Genomic DNA, 15,788 nt, shown 5'->3' with positions numbered 1-15,788 from the left:
AAAGGGAGAAAGAACTCTTACCAATTATGGACTGGGCAGATGTGATTGTTGGACAGTGCCATGGCATACCTGTAGGGAATAAAAGAAAGAAGTGAAAGAAGTGATTGTGTCTGCTCTCCTCAAACACCCAACGTCTGCTTCTCAGTTCTCTGCAGCCTAGGAGCAGCTCCAATGCTCAAGCCTCCATTAAGAATGCACAGTAAACCAGTAAACAGGGTGTTCAGGCCAAAGGTGGCAATCAGTCTTCAAACTCCTGCCTCCTCAACCACAGATTCGGTGCGTAGCCTTCAGCACGTCTTTTCTCTTCACCTTTGCTGTCCATCAATAAAGTGGATTGGTAGAGATTTTGAGGCAATCTGGGTCAAGCTGCACTGCAGTTCAGCCTAAGCAACCGGGTAGCATCCTCCATCACACCTGGAGGCAACAGGTGTGTTAAGGATAGAGCACCAAACCAGCACACAACTTTGACACCAGTGTGCAGTCAATCGGACAAGCTTGGGCTTAGGGGTCAGTGTTAGATATGGAGATATGAAAGCTAGGAGCTAAATGGCACCTGAAACTGAGGTTATGGACGCAACAGCGGAACATCTAGGCGCGCTTTTTAATACAAAGCTGAAAATGAATGAACAGCAGCTAAAATATTAGGTTCATTTTTCACATGGTCTAGTCCTTCCCCTGCCCACCCCCCTAATATTCTTAAGAGGGTCTCTTCTCCAGTCTTCAGAGAGTAGCTGGAAGTGGGGAGGCAGAAAAAGGTCCTCCTTTCCTTCCACTCTGCAGTTTTAATCTGAAATCTTATGTGCGGTACTGCGCCCCGTGCTCAGACACGGCTTGTGCTAATGAAATTCCCTGTCGCAAAACACACCTAGAACAATGGGAGTTTCAAACACTGTTTGGGATGTACCTGTGGCCCCTGATTTGAGCGTCAATTACAGAGTTTTGGGGATGGCACAGAAAAGTGGGGTTTGTGGCACAAAACCAGCACACATCTTTGGCACCAGTATGGAGTCAAACGGACAACGTTGGGGTTTCGGCTATTTACTTGTGACCCCGATTTGCTGTGTCAATTACTCGGTTTGCGGGGAGGCGCGGCACGGAACGCGGGATTTGCGGCAGAAAACCAGCACTAAGCTTTTGGGGGGGATCCAAAATTTTGGGGTCCACATGCTAATGGTGCTGGGCTGGCATGTGTTGCTGTCCTCCAGCAGAAGGGAAGAGCTGATGAACTCTGGAGAAATAGCAGGCAGTGGGAGGGGGGTGCCTTATTATAGCATCGTCTGTCTGAGGCAGTTGCCTCACTCTAGCTAAGGTGGGGGCCACCTCTGCACTTGGAATCAGCTCCTTCCCCTGCCAGACTATCTGCTTGGCAGTGTTTGTCTAGTGATAAGAGTCCGACATGCATCCCAGGCAAAAACGGCTCCATATGCTTCCCCACCCCTTAGATAGCAACCTTTTAAGGAAGATTTTTCAGCCCCAGGGCTGCATTTGCTTCTGGGCAGCCATGCCCACATGCCAGCAGTGGGTGGGGTCAGGGCCAAAAGTGGGTGGAGCAATGAATACTATTTTCTACCCTGGTACATACAGCAGGCTAGTTTCTAGACGCAGTCGCACATCCCTCTGTATCCTCCGTCCAGACAAGCAAGAAGCCAGGTTCAGAGGTCAAGTAAACATTCCAACCAGGCAAAAGCACTCCAGGAGGTTGCAGCCCAAGGCCAGTAAGGGGGTGTCGCTCAGGGAAAGAGGGTGTGGCCTGGTAAGAGTCCCAAGGGCGAAATAAGTGAGGCCTGGGGTCAGCGTTTGACACCTGGGTCCAAGGTTCCCCTGACCCCCCAACACACTGCGTTAGCAGGACAACGTTGCAGAAAGGCAATCCACATACTACTGCTCACCACTGCTGCGAAAGCAGCCACAGGACTGTCCTTTCCATTTACCATATTTTTTGCCCTATAAGACTCACTTTTTCCCTCCTAAAAAGTAAGGGGAAATGTGTGTGCGCCTTATGGAACGAATGCAGGCTGCGCAGCTATCACAGAAGCCAGAACAGCAAGAGGGATTGCTGCTTTCACTGCACAGCAATCGCTCTTGCTGTTCTGGCTTCTGAGATTCAGAATATTTTTTTTTCTTGTTTTTCTCCTCCAAAAACTAGGTGCGTCTTGTGGTCTGATGCGTCTTATAGAGCGAGAAATACGGTAATTGAACATTGTTAATTGCCATGATAACCATCAGCACGTTTAGGGAGAGTCCACCAAATCACCAATTTCTAAGATTCCACATTCTTAGCATATAACAGCAGTATTAATCAATTCACACATTTTTGCGTTCACTTTTCAAAATAAAAACGCAGACTGATGCAGAAATGTGGTGGACTGAATGAAGACTGGGGGGGGTGGAGAAGGGGAGAAAAACCCAAGAGAAGCCCAAGCTGACAGATCCTTGCCCATCCCTAACAGGCGGTACTTAAAATAATTCTTTTTAAATGCAAACAGTCTGCCTGAATAACAGAGAGAAAGGCTGGCCAGCAAATCTGTGTCCAAAAACAGGGGTGAAGCCAGGTTTGAGCTGTGGGAGAAAGAATCCAAGTCCCAATTTGCATATATATTTGTATGCACTTGATTTTTTTTTAAGCACGGCAATCCTTTTCTGCCTCTGTCAAAACCTAACAAAGAAAAGAAGGGTCTAAATTTCAGTACACTGCTGAAACAAGAGGTGAGTGGAACCTTTCTATTTTGGATGCAAAAGCATGGGCTCAAACTTTTGGTAATATTAATTTATTATTTATACCCTGCTCATCTGGCTGGGCTTCCCCAGGCACTCTTGGCAGCTTCCAACAAAGCACTAAAATACAATAACCTATTAAAATTAAAAGCTTCCCTAAACAGGGTTGCCTTCAGATGTCTTCTAAAAGTCTGGTAGTTGTTTTTCTCTTTGACATCTGGTGGGAGGGCGTTCCACAGGGTGGGTACCACTACCAAGAAGGCCCTCTGCCTGGTTCCCTGTAACTTGGCTTCTCGCAGTGAGGGAACCACCAGAAGGCCGTTGGCACTGGACCTCAGTGTGTGGGCAGAACGATGGAGGTGGAGACGCTCCTTCAGGTATACTGGACCGAGGCCGTTTAGGGCTTTAAAGGTCAGCACCAACACTTTGAATTGTGCTCGGAAATGTACTGGGAGCCAGTGTACGTCTTTCAAGACTGGTGTTATATGGTATTGGCGGCTGCTCCTAGTCACCAGTCTAGCTGCCGCAGTCTGGATTAGTTGTAGTTTCCAGGTCACCTTCAAAGGTAGCCCCACATAGAGCGCATTGCAGTAGTCCAAGCGAGATAAAAATTACAATCTAATAGCATGTGTAGCAGGTCATTTATATCCCACCAGAGTAAACACAATGGGAAGAGTGGATCAGGGAGGGGAAGCACCTTGCAGGAGCTGCCAGAGTGGCAAGGCAGCAGCTCTTCACAAGTCAGTCACATCAGTCAGGGAGATGGTTTGGCACCTTTCGGGAGATGGGCTAGAGTAGCGCCAGACAGAACCTACCCTGTAAAAGGTAAAGGAACCCCTGACCATTAGGTCCAGTTGCGACCGACTCTGGGATTGCGGTGCTTATCTCGCTTTATTGGCCGAGGGAGCCGGTGTACAGCTTCTGGGTCATGTGGCCAGCATGACTAAGCCGCTTCCGGCGAACCAGAGCAGCACACAGAAACGCCATTTACCTTCCCGCCAGAGGACGTGCTTTCGAACTGCTAGGTTGGCAGGAGCTGGGATCGAGCAATGGGAGCTCACCCGTCGCGGGGATTTGAACCACCGACCTTCTGATCGGTGTAATAGGAATTTTATGGTCTTAGATATATGGTAATGTTCATAAGTGTACCAACCAAGCCCATACATAGATCAGCACAGGAAGGCCAACCTGGAACCATTTTTATTCCTAAACTGAGCAAATGTTTTCTCTGCATGATCAAAGTGGAAAAGCCTCCCCATTGTCTTTTGCTTCACAAATCCTGTCTTAAGGGTGTAAGGGTGTTTGAATAAGTATTTATCACTACAAAGGAATGGCCAGGCTCCTCAGGCAATCCAATCAAGTAACCTGCCAGACAGGAGATAAAAAGGACAAGAGAAAAACAACATTTAAATTTCTGTTTAGACCGCCTTTTTCTGTGATGTATGTATGATGTTTCTGAGGGTGGTCTTGATCTACAGGGTGGAATTTCAAAAGTCTTTATAAGGCCTTGCACACTATTTTTTCTGGGTCCTCCTCCTTTCCTGCGTGTGAGGGGAGCACCCTGTTGCAACAGATCAATAAAGATCAAGCTTACTAGCTGCTTTGCTTCTCAATATTCTCTGGTTGGCCTGTTATTTTCTCCCAGCAATAGGGAACCTATGTAAGGACTCTATATGGGCTCTTGGATACCCCATAAGGGAAAAGGGCAATTTTTTATTTACAACAGATGGCGACCACAAAGGGACTTAAATTCTATAACAGGTTTTGTTTGTGTGCATTTTAGGAACAGCATTTCCTGACAGACTTCTCACATGAAATAATTTTCCCTTTTAACAGGATATGGGAACCTCTAACAAAGCGTTTGTCCCTTCTTTTCTCCCACAACACACACACACACAAAGTGGGGGGGATACAAACAGTAATTTAAATATTCTGTACCCAAGATTCTCAGAAAAGTCATTGCATTTGTCAGGTTTCATAAAAATTGTGTGTCTTAGCATTTATTTATTTTTGGTTCCTCATAGGTTTGTGTGTGTGTGTGTGTGTGTGTGTTTGTGTGTGTGTGTTTTACTTTGGGGACATGTCCATCACATGTTGAAAGTCATTTTCATCAAGTTCTTTTATCAGATAGCACATGTTGAATTTTAAGCCTTTTTTCATTGTTTTCCCATTTTTTCAGCCCAGTAGTAATCTGTGCGGTTTTGATAATATCTTTGTATTATTTAATAATAATTCTTTTCTAAACCTGATGTCTTTGTGACAAGTCCATTTTCACCTGACTGGTAATCTAATTTTTTGCATTTTGTGAAAAGGGCAATTTTTAATTTACAACGTCAGAAAGTTCTAGGCTCTGTGGTTTAACCAACAGCGCTACCCGCATCCCTGAACCTACCCTGTACTTTTGTGTATTCAAGGGGAGACGTGACCAGGGACATGGCATGGGGGGGTGCCGCACACAATTTTTGAGCGGGCACAAACCAGGTGACCTCACCGCAGAGTGGCCTGGTGTTCCTCTCTGCCTATCAAGGGTCATGTTGGCCAGCCGGGCTCCCCTCTGTGCAGGCAGGCAGATAGCTCAGCACAGCCCCGCTAGGGGGTGGGGTCGTTCCGGTGGCGAGGGCTGGCGAACCCGCCCCCCTGGGGTGTCAGCAACTGATGCCGTGCCGCTGGATGTGACCTTTTTTGCCAAGGCCAAGGCAAAATGGAGCACAAGGGATTCTGGGCCTTCACTCCAACCACCACATTGCAGGTTGGGCTGAGAGTAGCCTACAATAACCCTCCAATATAGTTTACTGTTGCACCCTGTTGTGAGAAGGAGGGCAGCTTTCAGAAGCCCAGTAAAGTAACCCGCTGTGAAATTCCAACCCTGAGATAGAGCCACCATCAGACGTCCTCCCAGGCCAAACCCAATTAACTCAATCGCTTGCTGACTTGCATGCAGACTGGTTGCACTTTTAAAATTTTAAAATCAAATCAAAACAAATTGTTTGTGAATTAAGAGCCAAATTAGCGCACGCAACCCATTTTTGATGGAGTTGTGTGTGTTTTTTCAACTCTCTTCGCCACAGGCTAAAACAGGAAACACCAGGCACTTCCAGGCTGTCACTGTATTGTGGGTGGGTTTCAATTCATACCAGAAAGTGGGCATTGCACAATTAGGGTGGATTTGGGCTCTTATGTAATAAACCTGCTTCTCCCCTATCTGCAAAAAATGAGACTTTTTGCAATAAGAAACGGGGTTACGAAATGTACTGGAAAACGTGGGGTAACCATTGCTTGACTTAACCTCATTTAATCTGCATGAATGTTCAATAAACATATAACCTACCTGCAAACTTTGCCCAAATAAATCTGGATGTTCAGTAAACAGGTTGTCTGAAGTGACCACAAGCACGCACCCCAATTATACACTCTGCAACATTCTGTTTGCAAAGACCTGCTTGCTTAAATTCACATCATTTATAAATAAAGAAATAACAGGCAGCTCCCAGTCTATGATGTTATAGCTTTATTGAAAGCTTTCATTTGCTTAAAGGTAAAGGGGTAAAAGGACCCCATTAGGTCCAGTCGTTACCGACTCTGGGGTCACGGCACTCATCTCGCTTTATTGGCCGAGGGAGCCAATAAACTAAGCCGCTTCTGGTGAACGAGAGCAACACACAGAAACGCTGTTTACCTTCCCGCCGGAGCGGTACCTATTTATCTACTTGCACTTTGACATGCTTTCAAACTGCTAGGTTGGCAGGAGCAGGGACTGAGCAACGGGAGCTCACCCCATCGCGGGGATTCGAACCGCCGACCTTCTGATCGGCAAGTCCTAGGCTCTGTGGTTTAACCCACAGCACCACCCGCATCCCAGCGTTCATTTGCTTACTTATTACGTATAGGTCCAAGAAATCCAAGACTGCTCGGCCAGTTCTAAAGGTTGGCTGCTCCTACTGCTAAACAAAACTCATAGCTCCCTTCACTCTCTGGCAAAGGCAGGAAGACAACATTACTGGCACTACCATGGTGCAAGTCAGTAGAGCATGAGACTCTTAATCTCAGGGCTGTGGGTTTGAGCCCTGCGTTGTGCAAGAGAGTCCTGCGTTGCAAGATGTTGGGACTAGAAGACCCTCACGGTCCCTTCCGACGCTACATTTCTACGACTCAAAGTCAGAATGGCTTTGGCCAACGCCAAGTTCACAGATTTCATTTTTCAAATAGCAGCTTTCTCCAGGAGGTAGGATCAGCAGGCAAGACCCCAAGAAGTGCCCAAACCATGCCCAGCCACGTACAAGCATCATTCACCCTAGGCTACCAACCACACTTCCATTATTTACGGCTGAGGTATAATAAGGAGCCGGCACCGCCAGCCAAGCAAATTAACATGGAGGAATAGTGGCTGGATAGGATGAAGGAGCCTAGACGAAACCACAGACGTCCTGAATCATGCGAGAGAAACTAGCAATTGGCTAAATGCTGTAATTAGTCCCTACGACTGGGCCTGGAGCTGCAGTTTCTCAGGTGTACTGGGGGGAGGGGCTTCCTGTTGCTGGGTGCCCACATTCAAAATTCTAAGCATAGGGCTCCTTCCTTTTTCACAAGGCCATGGCTTCATCTGAGGCTCCAATACTTTGGCCACCTCATGAGAAGAGAAGACTCCCTGGAAAAGACCCTGATGTTGGGAAAGATGGAGGGCACAAGGAGAAGGGGATGACAGAGGATGAGATGGTTGGACAGTGTTCTCGAAGGTACCAGCATGAGTTTGACCAAACTGCGGAGGCTCATGTAACTAGTTTCATGATATATATTTTTTGGACCTGGCCTTTGTCTTCCAGTACAGTGGTACCTTAGGTTAAGAACTTAATTTGTTCCAGAGGCCCGTTCTTAACCTGAAACTGTTCTTAACCTGAGGTACCACTTTAGCTAATGGGGCCTCCCGCTGGTGTCGCGCCACCACTGTGCAATTTCTGTTCTCATCCTGAAGTAAAGTTCTTAACCCGAGGTACTATTTTGGGGTTAGCAGAGTCTGTAACCTGAGGCATCTGTAACCTGAGGTACCACTGTACTGTAAATGATCTTGCCCTGTATGATCTTGTAGTATGTGGAAATTACCAAACAAAAACCCATTATTTACACAACTGCAAGAAGATCTAAAACATGTTTTGAAAAAAAGGATTGAAGGCTACCTGATCAAAAGGTTTGGATTTTGCCCCTAAGAGAAGTATAAAAGACCCACCAAAAGACTTAACCCTCAGTGGCTAGGACCCACAACAGGATATGAGAGCTGCCCAACTAATTGGGAACACTGATCTCAGAGGAGGTTTGCTTTATTTGATAACCTTCAGCTTTCACCCATAGTTTCTTCTGGGCGCTTCCCAGCTGTTGATATTTTTGGGTGGCATTCAAACACATAAAGTACTAGCAAACTCAGGCTGTGCAATTATTGTTCGTTGGGAAGCCTTGCGCAATAAACTCACTTCCTCAAAACACTGGTCTTTTTGTGGAAAAGCCAAGTGAGAGAAAAACACGGCGAAAAGTGAAGCGGGTAACATTTGCTTGATTCAGCATGGTCTAAACTCCCTGTGAACAAAAAATCTGAATGAATGCTCAATAAATAGTTGGACCACCAGGACCACCCCGGTAAACAAATCAGGATGCTCGATAAGAAGGTTGTCTGGAAGCGACCTTGCTGGTACTGTCTGCAGCAAAGCCCAATGAACTTTCAGACAGAGAAAGACAAATCAAAAGGATTTGCAAGCATTTCTGAACTTGCAATACCTATGGACAGAGCTGGATGAGTATCACAGCAGAAGTCAAGATCGGGGAGAGACAGAGCGCCTCTTCTGTTTAGGTAGAACTCAACACAATCCTGAAAGAGGCCAATTCAGAAAACAGAAGCTCTCTTGAAGCAGCAGAAGGGACTGTCCTGACTTGCCCCTAAACAGAACACCATTGCAACAAAGGCATGGACCTCATAACCAAAACCAAACCCAGCGCTCGTATATTTTTGTAACTGCTATTTATTTTGTGATATTTCGGGAACCACCCTGGGATCACTCTAAGCAAGGAAGTGCGGTCTGCAAACCTAGCTCATCATCTGCTTCTTCTGGACGCAACAGTTCCGTATCAAAGCCACTCTTGCTACAGCTTGCCTGATCTCTTTTCCTCTAAGGAGCCCAAACCTGTATTTTAGGTGCATAGCATTCCTGAGAAGAAGCTCAGGTTGGCAGTGACCATCTGCTGATCTTCACAAGCCAGTGGGAACTTGCATGATCTTATGTATCCTCAACCGCCAGCTTAAGGAAGCTGCCACTGTATTTCTGCTTTGCAGATTGGCAAGCGGAGGTAGATAATCATTGAAACAAGGTTGGAAAGGACCTCAAGGGTCATCAAGCCCCAGAAAGGCAGGAAAATTTTTCTCCAATGTGGGGCTCAAATACATGACCCTGAGATTAGAGATTCATGCTCTACTGGCTGAGCTATCAACAGGTAGAAACCAAACCCAAGCCAAACAACAGGAAGACATGACTACGTGTGAATTCTGAAGAATTCGATGACAGACATGTACTCCCAGCGTTGTAACTCCTGCTGGTTGCCTTACTAGCTTTCGAGGCAGTAGCTCATGCAACGCTGTTCTCGAAATTAATGCAAACTGGCTGAGATACAAGTGCTGTCACATGGGCTGACAGACAATAAACAACAGCTAATGATCAACAGAAGGGAAGTGTGGGTGGGGGAGCAGAAGGCCTTTCTTAAGGAAACACCCGGAGTGGGAGAAGAGGTGCCACCTCACCACCAACTCTGAAAATAAGGTTGCATCAACAAAGTAGCTGCCGCAAGGATTTTTTGTTATCTTTTATTAACAGGGTCGCTTCAAAGGAGGGAACCCACTGGAATAAGGTGCTCCGTTGTAGTTAAGGAAACTGTGATGCTTTGCAGTAAGAAGCAGGTATGGAACAGATGTGGCATGCCATCTAAAGCAGTCCGAAAAGAGCCAGTCCAAAAGGGTATGGTTTGTTGGTTTTGGTTTTTACAAAAACAGCCTATGAAACACAGTGCCTCTTCAATGTGTGCTAAAGTATATATACAGCTCTGCACCTGTTCATCCAAAACTGGGCCCACAGGCTCTCATGCTCCTAGGACCTAGGCCATAAACCTCCACTGCTTGTGCTTGCAGGTTGGCCACATAAAATAGGGGACCTCTGGCCAGCCTCCCCAGAAATGCCTTGCAGCACAGTATATTGGTGGGAGGGATGGGCAAGTCACCTATGGCTTGTATCAACATTGACTCAGAAATAAACCAAGTTGCTTCTTGCCAAAAACCAGGGAGTAGTTTGGCTTATTAACAAGCCAAAAGCGAATCCCTTGCCCTATGAAAGTCCAACCTACCCGCTCCCTCCTCACTTTTGTGAATCCTTCTGAAGTCTTTGCCCACTTTCCTGCAAACTCTACTCAGCATCTGGGAATGGCAGCAGCCAGCACTCCAGGAACAGTGTTCAAAATTTGCCAGGCATATTTTGCACCTGGCTAACAGCCACTTGGGACATGGGTGGCGCTGTGGGTTAAACCACAGAGCCTAGGACTTGCCTATCAGAAGGTCGGCAGTTCGAATCCCCGTGACGGGGTGAGTGCTCGGTCCCTGCTCCTGCCAACCTAGCAGTTTGAAAGCACATCAAAGTGCAAGTAGATAAATAGGTACCACTCCAGCAGGAAGGTAAACGGCATTTCTGTGTGCTGCTCTGGTTCGCCAGAAGCGGCTTAGTCATGCTGACCACATGACCCGGAAGCTGTACGCCGGCTCCCTCGGCCAATAAAGCAAGATGAGTGCCGCAACCCCAGAGTCGGCCACAACTGGACCTAATGGTCAGGCGTCCCTTTACCTTTAACAGCCACTTGCAACCAAGTGAAGATGCCCGGGCGCCAGGATGATGCCTGGCGCCCCCATCATCTATTGGTGGCTGCCTGGGCTTCCTTGGAGCTTGACCATTTTCACACGCTAACAACACCCCCTGCAAAATTCTATCTGTTATATTTTATCTGCCCAGTCAGAATGAATTTCAGGAACCATGTTGGGTTTTCATTCGAGAGGGGGCTTATTATTTGTTCCTCATCTGAAACTCTGGAGAATTGCTGCCGGCCAGTGTAGGTGATACAGAGGTAGACGGCCCATGGGCCTGACTCAAAATGCAGCTTCCTATGTCCCTATATACCTGGAGTTATTTGAATATTTGCATCTTGCTCCCTCCCTAGCCAGACAACCCAAACGCGTTGTCTTGCAGCTAGCGAACGGCAGGCAACTGTCTCCTTACAACCAGACAAGACAGATTCAGCAAGATACCAATCAGTCAGGTTGAGGCAGCCTTCCTCAGGCAGCACATTACGGAATATCTGTAAAGGGCAGCCAGTTGTAATTTAGTTTAGCCGCACATTTTGACAATGCAGATTTCCTGCCTGAGGCACCGCAAATGTTTTGAGGCAACCGTCTGCCTCTCCTGCATTGTCCAGAATTGACAAGAAGCCTGGAAAGTGATTCAGCTTGGAAGAATCTGCTAACTAAACACACCAATCAAGGGTAGGCAGCCATCTGGTAGTGACAGGCAACTCTGAGCCCCACCGCTGCTAGACAGGTTGCTTGATCTTTTAGTCCGAGGCGAAACCAGCAGCCCAACACTATGCATGCTTACTCGGAAGTAAATCCCACTAATCCATAGGATTTACTCTGAAGCCAGCCAAACAATGGCGACTGCGCATGTTTCCAGGGAAGGGCTTAATGTTTTGAACAGGTCAAGGAAATATCAGGGTTCTTGGCAACAAGGTGTTCCTGCTGCTGTTGTTTTTTTAAAAAAAGCTTTGTGGGTATTTCCCCCAGAAAGGATAAAAGGGTGGGGGGACACAGGAGCCAACTCCTAGGGGCCAAAAGTACTTTCAGCCACCCTCAATAAAATATTTGAGCCTCCGCCCCCCGGTTGATGGGCATTGCCATTCAAATACTGTATGTGTGCCTAGTTTTGTGATAGATTATGTGGGGTGGAGCTTACCTGTCCGCCCTCCCAATATTTTATTCAAGTTGGCACCCCTGAGCAGGGGAAAATGCATGGGTCAATATTTACCAGACACTGGAGAGACCTTTTGGCAGTGAACATGGACCACTGGTACCAAACTGCATGGGAAACAGCACTACTAGAAAAACTAATCAGCAGACTGAATCTATCATGGGATCAAACAAAGAAGAAGGCCTTTCCCCTTGTGTGGCTCCTCTTTATCACATACAAAGGCCAACAAGACAATGACCCCCTGCCCTGCCCTAACAACTATGAATCAATAGGGCTAACTTAACCTTACACACAAACAAAACACCCTGCAATCAGTCAACTGCAACTAACCATAACTTGGGCCCTCTGATCTCTCGCTCTGCCAGCAAAAATAAGACACCTACCCATGCGATGCGGACAAAAAAATCTCCACTCATACACTATGTAAATAATGGAAGTCTCTCACCCCCTCTGCTTTCACCCCTCCTATATTCTCTTCCTCTGTTTTCTCCTTTCTCCCTCCCCACCTCTCTTCCTTCATCAACCCCACATTGCTACAACAACGTCTCAAACTGACTGCAATGGACCTGTGTGAAGGATTTTGTTATTTGAAAACAGAGACACTGAGTGTACTTAAGGAAAATCTTTCAACTGCTTCCCAATTTTGCCTGCGCAAAGTTTGTGGGGAGGTTAGACAGTGACTGGTTGTGTACTGAACATTTGCTCCAATTTGTTTTCCAGGAGGGTATACAACACTGGGTCAAGCAATTTCTTCTGCCAAACGTTCCAGTGCCTTTACATGTCACTTTCTTTATCGCAAGAAGTCCAGTTGGAGAGGGGGAGGGATCCGGCTTGTTGAGTAAGGGTGCCAAACCAACTTTAATGGAGGCTTAGGATATATCTTGTTCTTAGCTAGCCTCCTCCTTCCTAGGCTTCTGAGATCAATGCTTTTTATTGCAATAGCTACTGACTTCAGGAGTACCTGTAAAATTCTGAAGTTGGGCAGTGGAACGCTGAGCACCTTCCACTCTTGTAAGAAACCAACTACCCCTGGAGCTGCTTGGGTAAATGGCAGCTGACAATGGGAAGCTGGGTTTTAAGCGGTCAGTTTCTAAAATGTCTATAGCCCCATCCTTTGCATGTCTTAGGTGCAGTGCTTATATATATATATATATATGGTTCACTTGTGGGTCTCTAAACCCCTGTAAGCAGGGGCAAAGGATTTATTTAGCTGTTCTGTGACTTCCCCGTGCCCCTCCCTTTACACCTTTTTCCATCTTAACAGCTGCACTACCTGTCCTGTCTGGTGCATTTTTAAAGAAGTCTCCATTATTTAGCCTAAGCACCTTTAGGGGGTGCCCTTTTGTCATTCCTTCTGATTTGCCATATAATTGGTTTGCCCTTGTTCTGCCAGCCCTTCATTTTGGCACGGCTTTCACTTCTGTAAAAAGCAGTTACCTTGCCTTTGGATGACCATGGCTGATAACGCCAAGGTTGCAGGTTCAATCCCCGTATGGGATAGCTGCATATTTCTGCCTTGCAGGGGGTTGGCCTAGATGACCCTCGTGGTCCCTTCCAACTCTACAATTCTCACCCAATTGCATGATGAAGTAAATTGAATTTACCAGTAGCTGACTGACTCCCGGTCAAACATTGAAACTTTGTAAATGAAAGAGACAGAGGAGAAATGCACTTAAAAACCTCTGCTTAAAAAACTCTAAGGAAGGAGAGACCACAACCTCCAGAGGGAGACCGTTCCACTGTCCAACAGCTCTTACTACAAGAGAGTTCTTCCTGATGTTTTGTCGGAATCTCCTTTCTCCTTTCATTGCTTTGATGCAATGTCCAAACATCTCTGGCCAAACGAATCAGAATCAATGCTCAGTACACCCGGGGCGCCATCCAACGCGTGCGCAAAACTGCGCGAAAACAATTCCGGAGGAATGCTTGATAAGCATGTCGTCGGGAAGACACCTCGGGCACGCACGAGGAGCGCGCATCGCACTACTGTATAAGCAGCACTCTGGAAACACGTGGGCGCATTTCCGGGCGGACGAGACACAAACACGCGACACGCAAACAGTGGCGTAGCGTGGGTTGTCAGCACCCGGGGCAAGGCAAGTAATTTGCACTCCCTAACCCGTGGATTTGCGCCCCCTAACCCCCAGATGTTGCGCCCGCCCCCCCCCTGCACCCCCACGCTACGCCACTGCACGCAAAGCATCCTCCCACGCAGATGCTGCCCTCCACCCTAACAGGTCTCAGCCCTGAAACTTTCCACTGGCACTGGCACACTTCCACCCCGCCTTGCACGGGGGGAGGAGAAGCGGAGGCGCTTTTTCGAGCAGCTCCGAGGCTGGGGCCATGCGAGGGCCATCCCCGGCTCCGTCCGGAGGGCAGGCTCGCGGGCGCAGGGCCGAGCGGAGAGGCCAGGCCAGGGAGAGCCGCGAAGAAGCAGCGGCAGCCACGGCTCCGGAGCGCAGCGCAGCCCGCCACCTTCGCCTCCCCCCGGCGGCGCCGGAGCCCCCAGAGCCGCTCGGGGCAGAAACGCCGCTGGCTGGAAGCGTGGCGCGCTCGACCCCTCGTGAGGGTCCCTTCCCGCCCCGTCCTGTGTTACTCACACGATCCACATGCCGGTGATGCTGAAGGCGGGCAAGGCGATAGGCAGGATCGCCCAGGCGGGCATTTTGGGGCGGAGGCGCGCCCGACAGGGGGAGCTCGCCCGCCCGCCCAGCCAGCGTCCGGTGGGCGCCAGGAGGGAGTCGGCTTCAGGCCCTCGGCCCCTTGCGCAGCGGACTGACTGGAGCGCGGGACGACGACGGCGCCAAAGTCGGCGGGGCTCCAGCCCAGCGGCGGCGGCGGCGGCCAAAGCGTAACTTCCCGCCCCCCGAGGAGGAGGAGCGAGGCCGGCATGGGACGGGGCGACCCCGCCTCGGGGGCCGGTCTCCGCGCGCTGCCCGCCCCGGCTTGGAGAGGTCGGGGAAGGGAGAGCTCTGCGCGCGCTCGTCTTCGCCTCAGCGAAATGGAGAGGCTGTGTCTTTCCTGAGGGGAGCGAGCGGCGCGCCAGAAAGCGCCCTTCTTCGGCAGAAGAGGCTCCCCGTCTCTCCCCCTCAAGGGCTGGTTGGTGCTTTTCGCGCTTGCGGCCCGGCGAGGCTTGGAAAGTTACCAGAGAGAGGGAAGTTGAGCTGGCGCTGCTTCTGGCAAATGCGCGTGTGAGAGGAGAGCGTAAGAAAGTTGTCGGGGGACCGAGACAGACCATTGGTCCAGGCGAAAGGTTACCCCAAACTTGGGTCGCCGTCTGATTTTTTGGGACTACAACTCCCATCATCCCTAGCTAGCAAGACCAGTGGTCAGGGATGATGGGAATTGTAGTCCCAAAGCCCAAAGTTTGGGAGACACTGGTCCAGAGTTTCACGGAGTGGGAGCGGTTTCCTCAGCGGGGCTTGAACCTACAGCCCTGCCGCACTCCCGCAAAGAAACTTTGGTTTTAATCTCTCTCCACACAGACACACACACATATATATATATATGTAGTGGCCTGGCCTAGCCAAGACTAGGGCAGGGTTTTTTTTCTTTAAAGTGCTGGCACTTTCTCCATTTGGTTACAGGTGGGTTGGTGACCTGTGGATTCAAGTCAGGGTATGATGGTGATTTCTTACCTACCCAGTTTATCAAAAGGTCCCAGGACAGAACTCCTAGAGGCTGAGGTCCCTTCGGCCTCCCCAATAAAATATTTAAGGGGGTCGGGCCCCACCAAAGTTGATGGGAATTGCCATTCAAATAGTGGGCCTGTATCATGTCTTGTGGGACTTAACTTCTCCCCTCCCCCCCAAAAAAATAGTTCAACCTGCAGGACAGGTTACACGTTGCAGCAATTAAAAAATATAGTGCTGAAAATCGTTTGAAACAACATATACTCTATGGATATATCTGCGAAGTCTAGGTGGTAGTGCCCTACTGCTGCTTCCTGGGTGAGAGCAGGGCTCTGGCATTTTAGCCACCTCAACACTCTATAGTGTAGCACCTGTCCTGTCCTGGTAGACAGGGGTTGTCCAA

At 48.6% G+C, this 15,788-nt stretch overlaps 1 protein-coding gene across 1 annotated transcript in view; it reads right to left on the bottom strand.

The window, feature by feature from the left end:
- The window catches only part of NFKB2 (nuclear factor kappa B subunit 2), an 89,077-nt gene extending 74,585 nt beyond the window's left edge, over positions 1–14,492 (bottom strand). Inside the window, exons 1-2 of the mRNA XM_081913555.1 lie at positions 14,354–14,492; positions 22–69 (exon numbers count right to left, since the gene is read on the bottom strand). Of these exons, the coding sequence (XP_081769681.1) occupies positions 22–69; positions 14,354–14,418 (113 nt within the window). The 5' untranslated portion in view covers positions 14,419–14,492. The remainder of the gene's footprint in view (positions 1–21; positions 70–14,353) is intronic.
- Positions 14,493–15,788: the final 1,296 nt, after the last annotated feature.

The sequence above is a fragment of the Podarcis melisellensis genome, assembly GCF_964234715.1.
Source record: "Podarcis melisellensis genome assembly, chromosome: 5".
NCBI classification, from domain to species: domain Eukaryota; kingdom Metazoa; phylum Chordata; class Lepidosauria; order Squamata; family Lacertidae; genus Podarcis; species Podarcis melisellensis.
The sequence above is the reverse complement of the archived record's forward strand: the minus strand, read 5'-3'. Positions and strand labels throughout refer to the sequence as shown.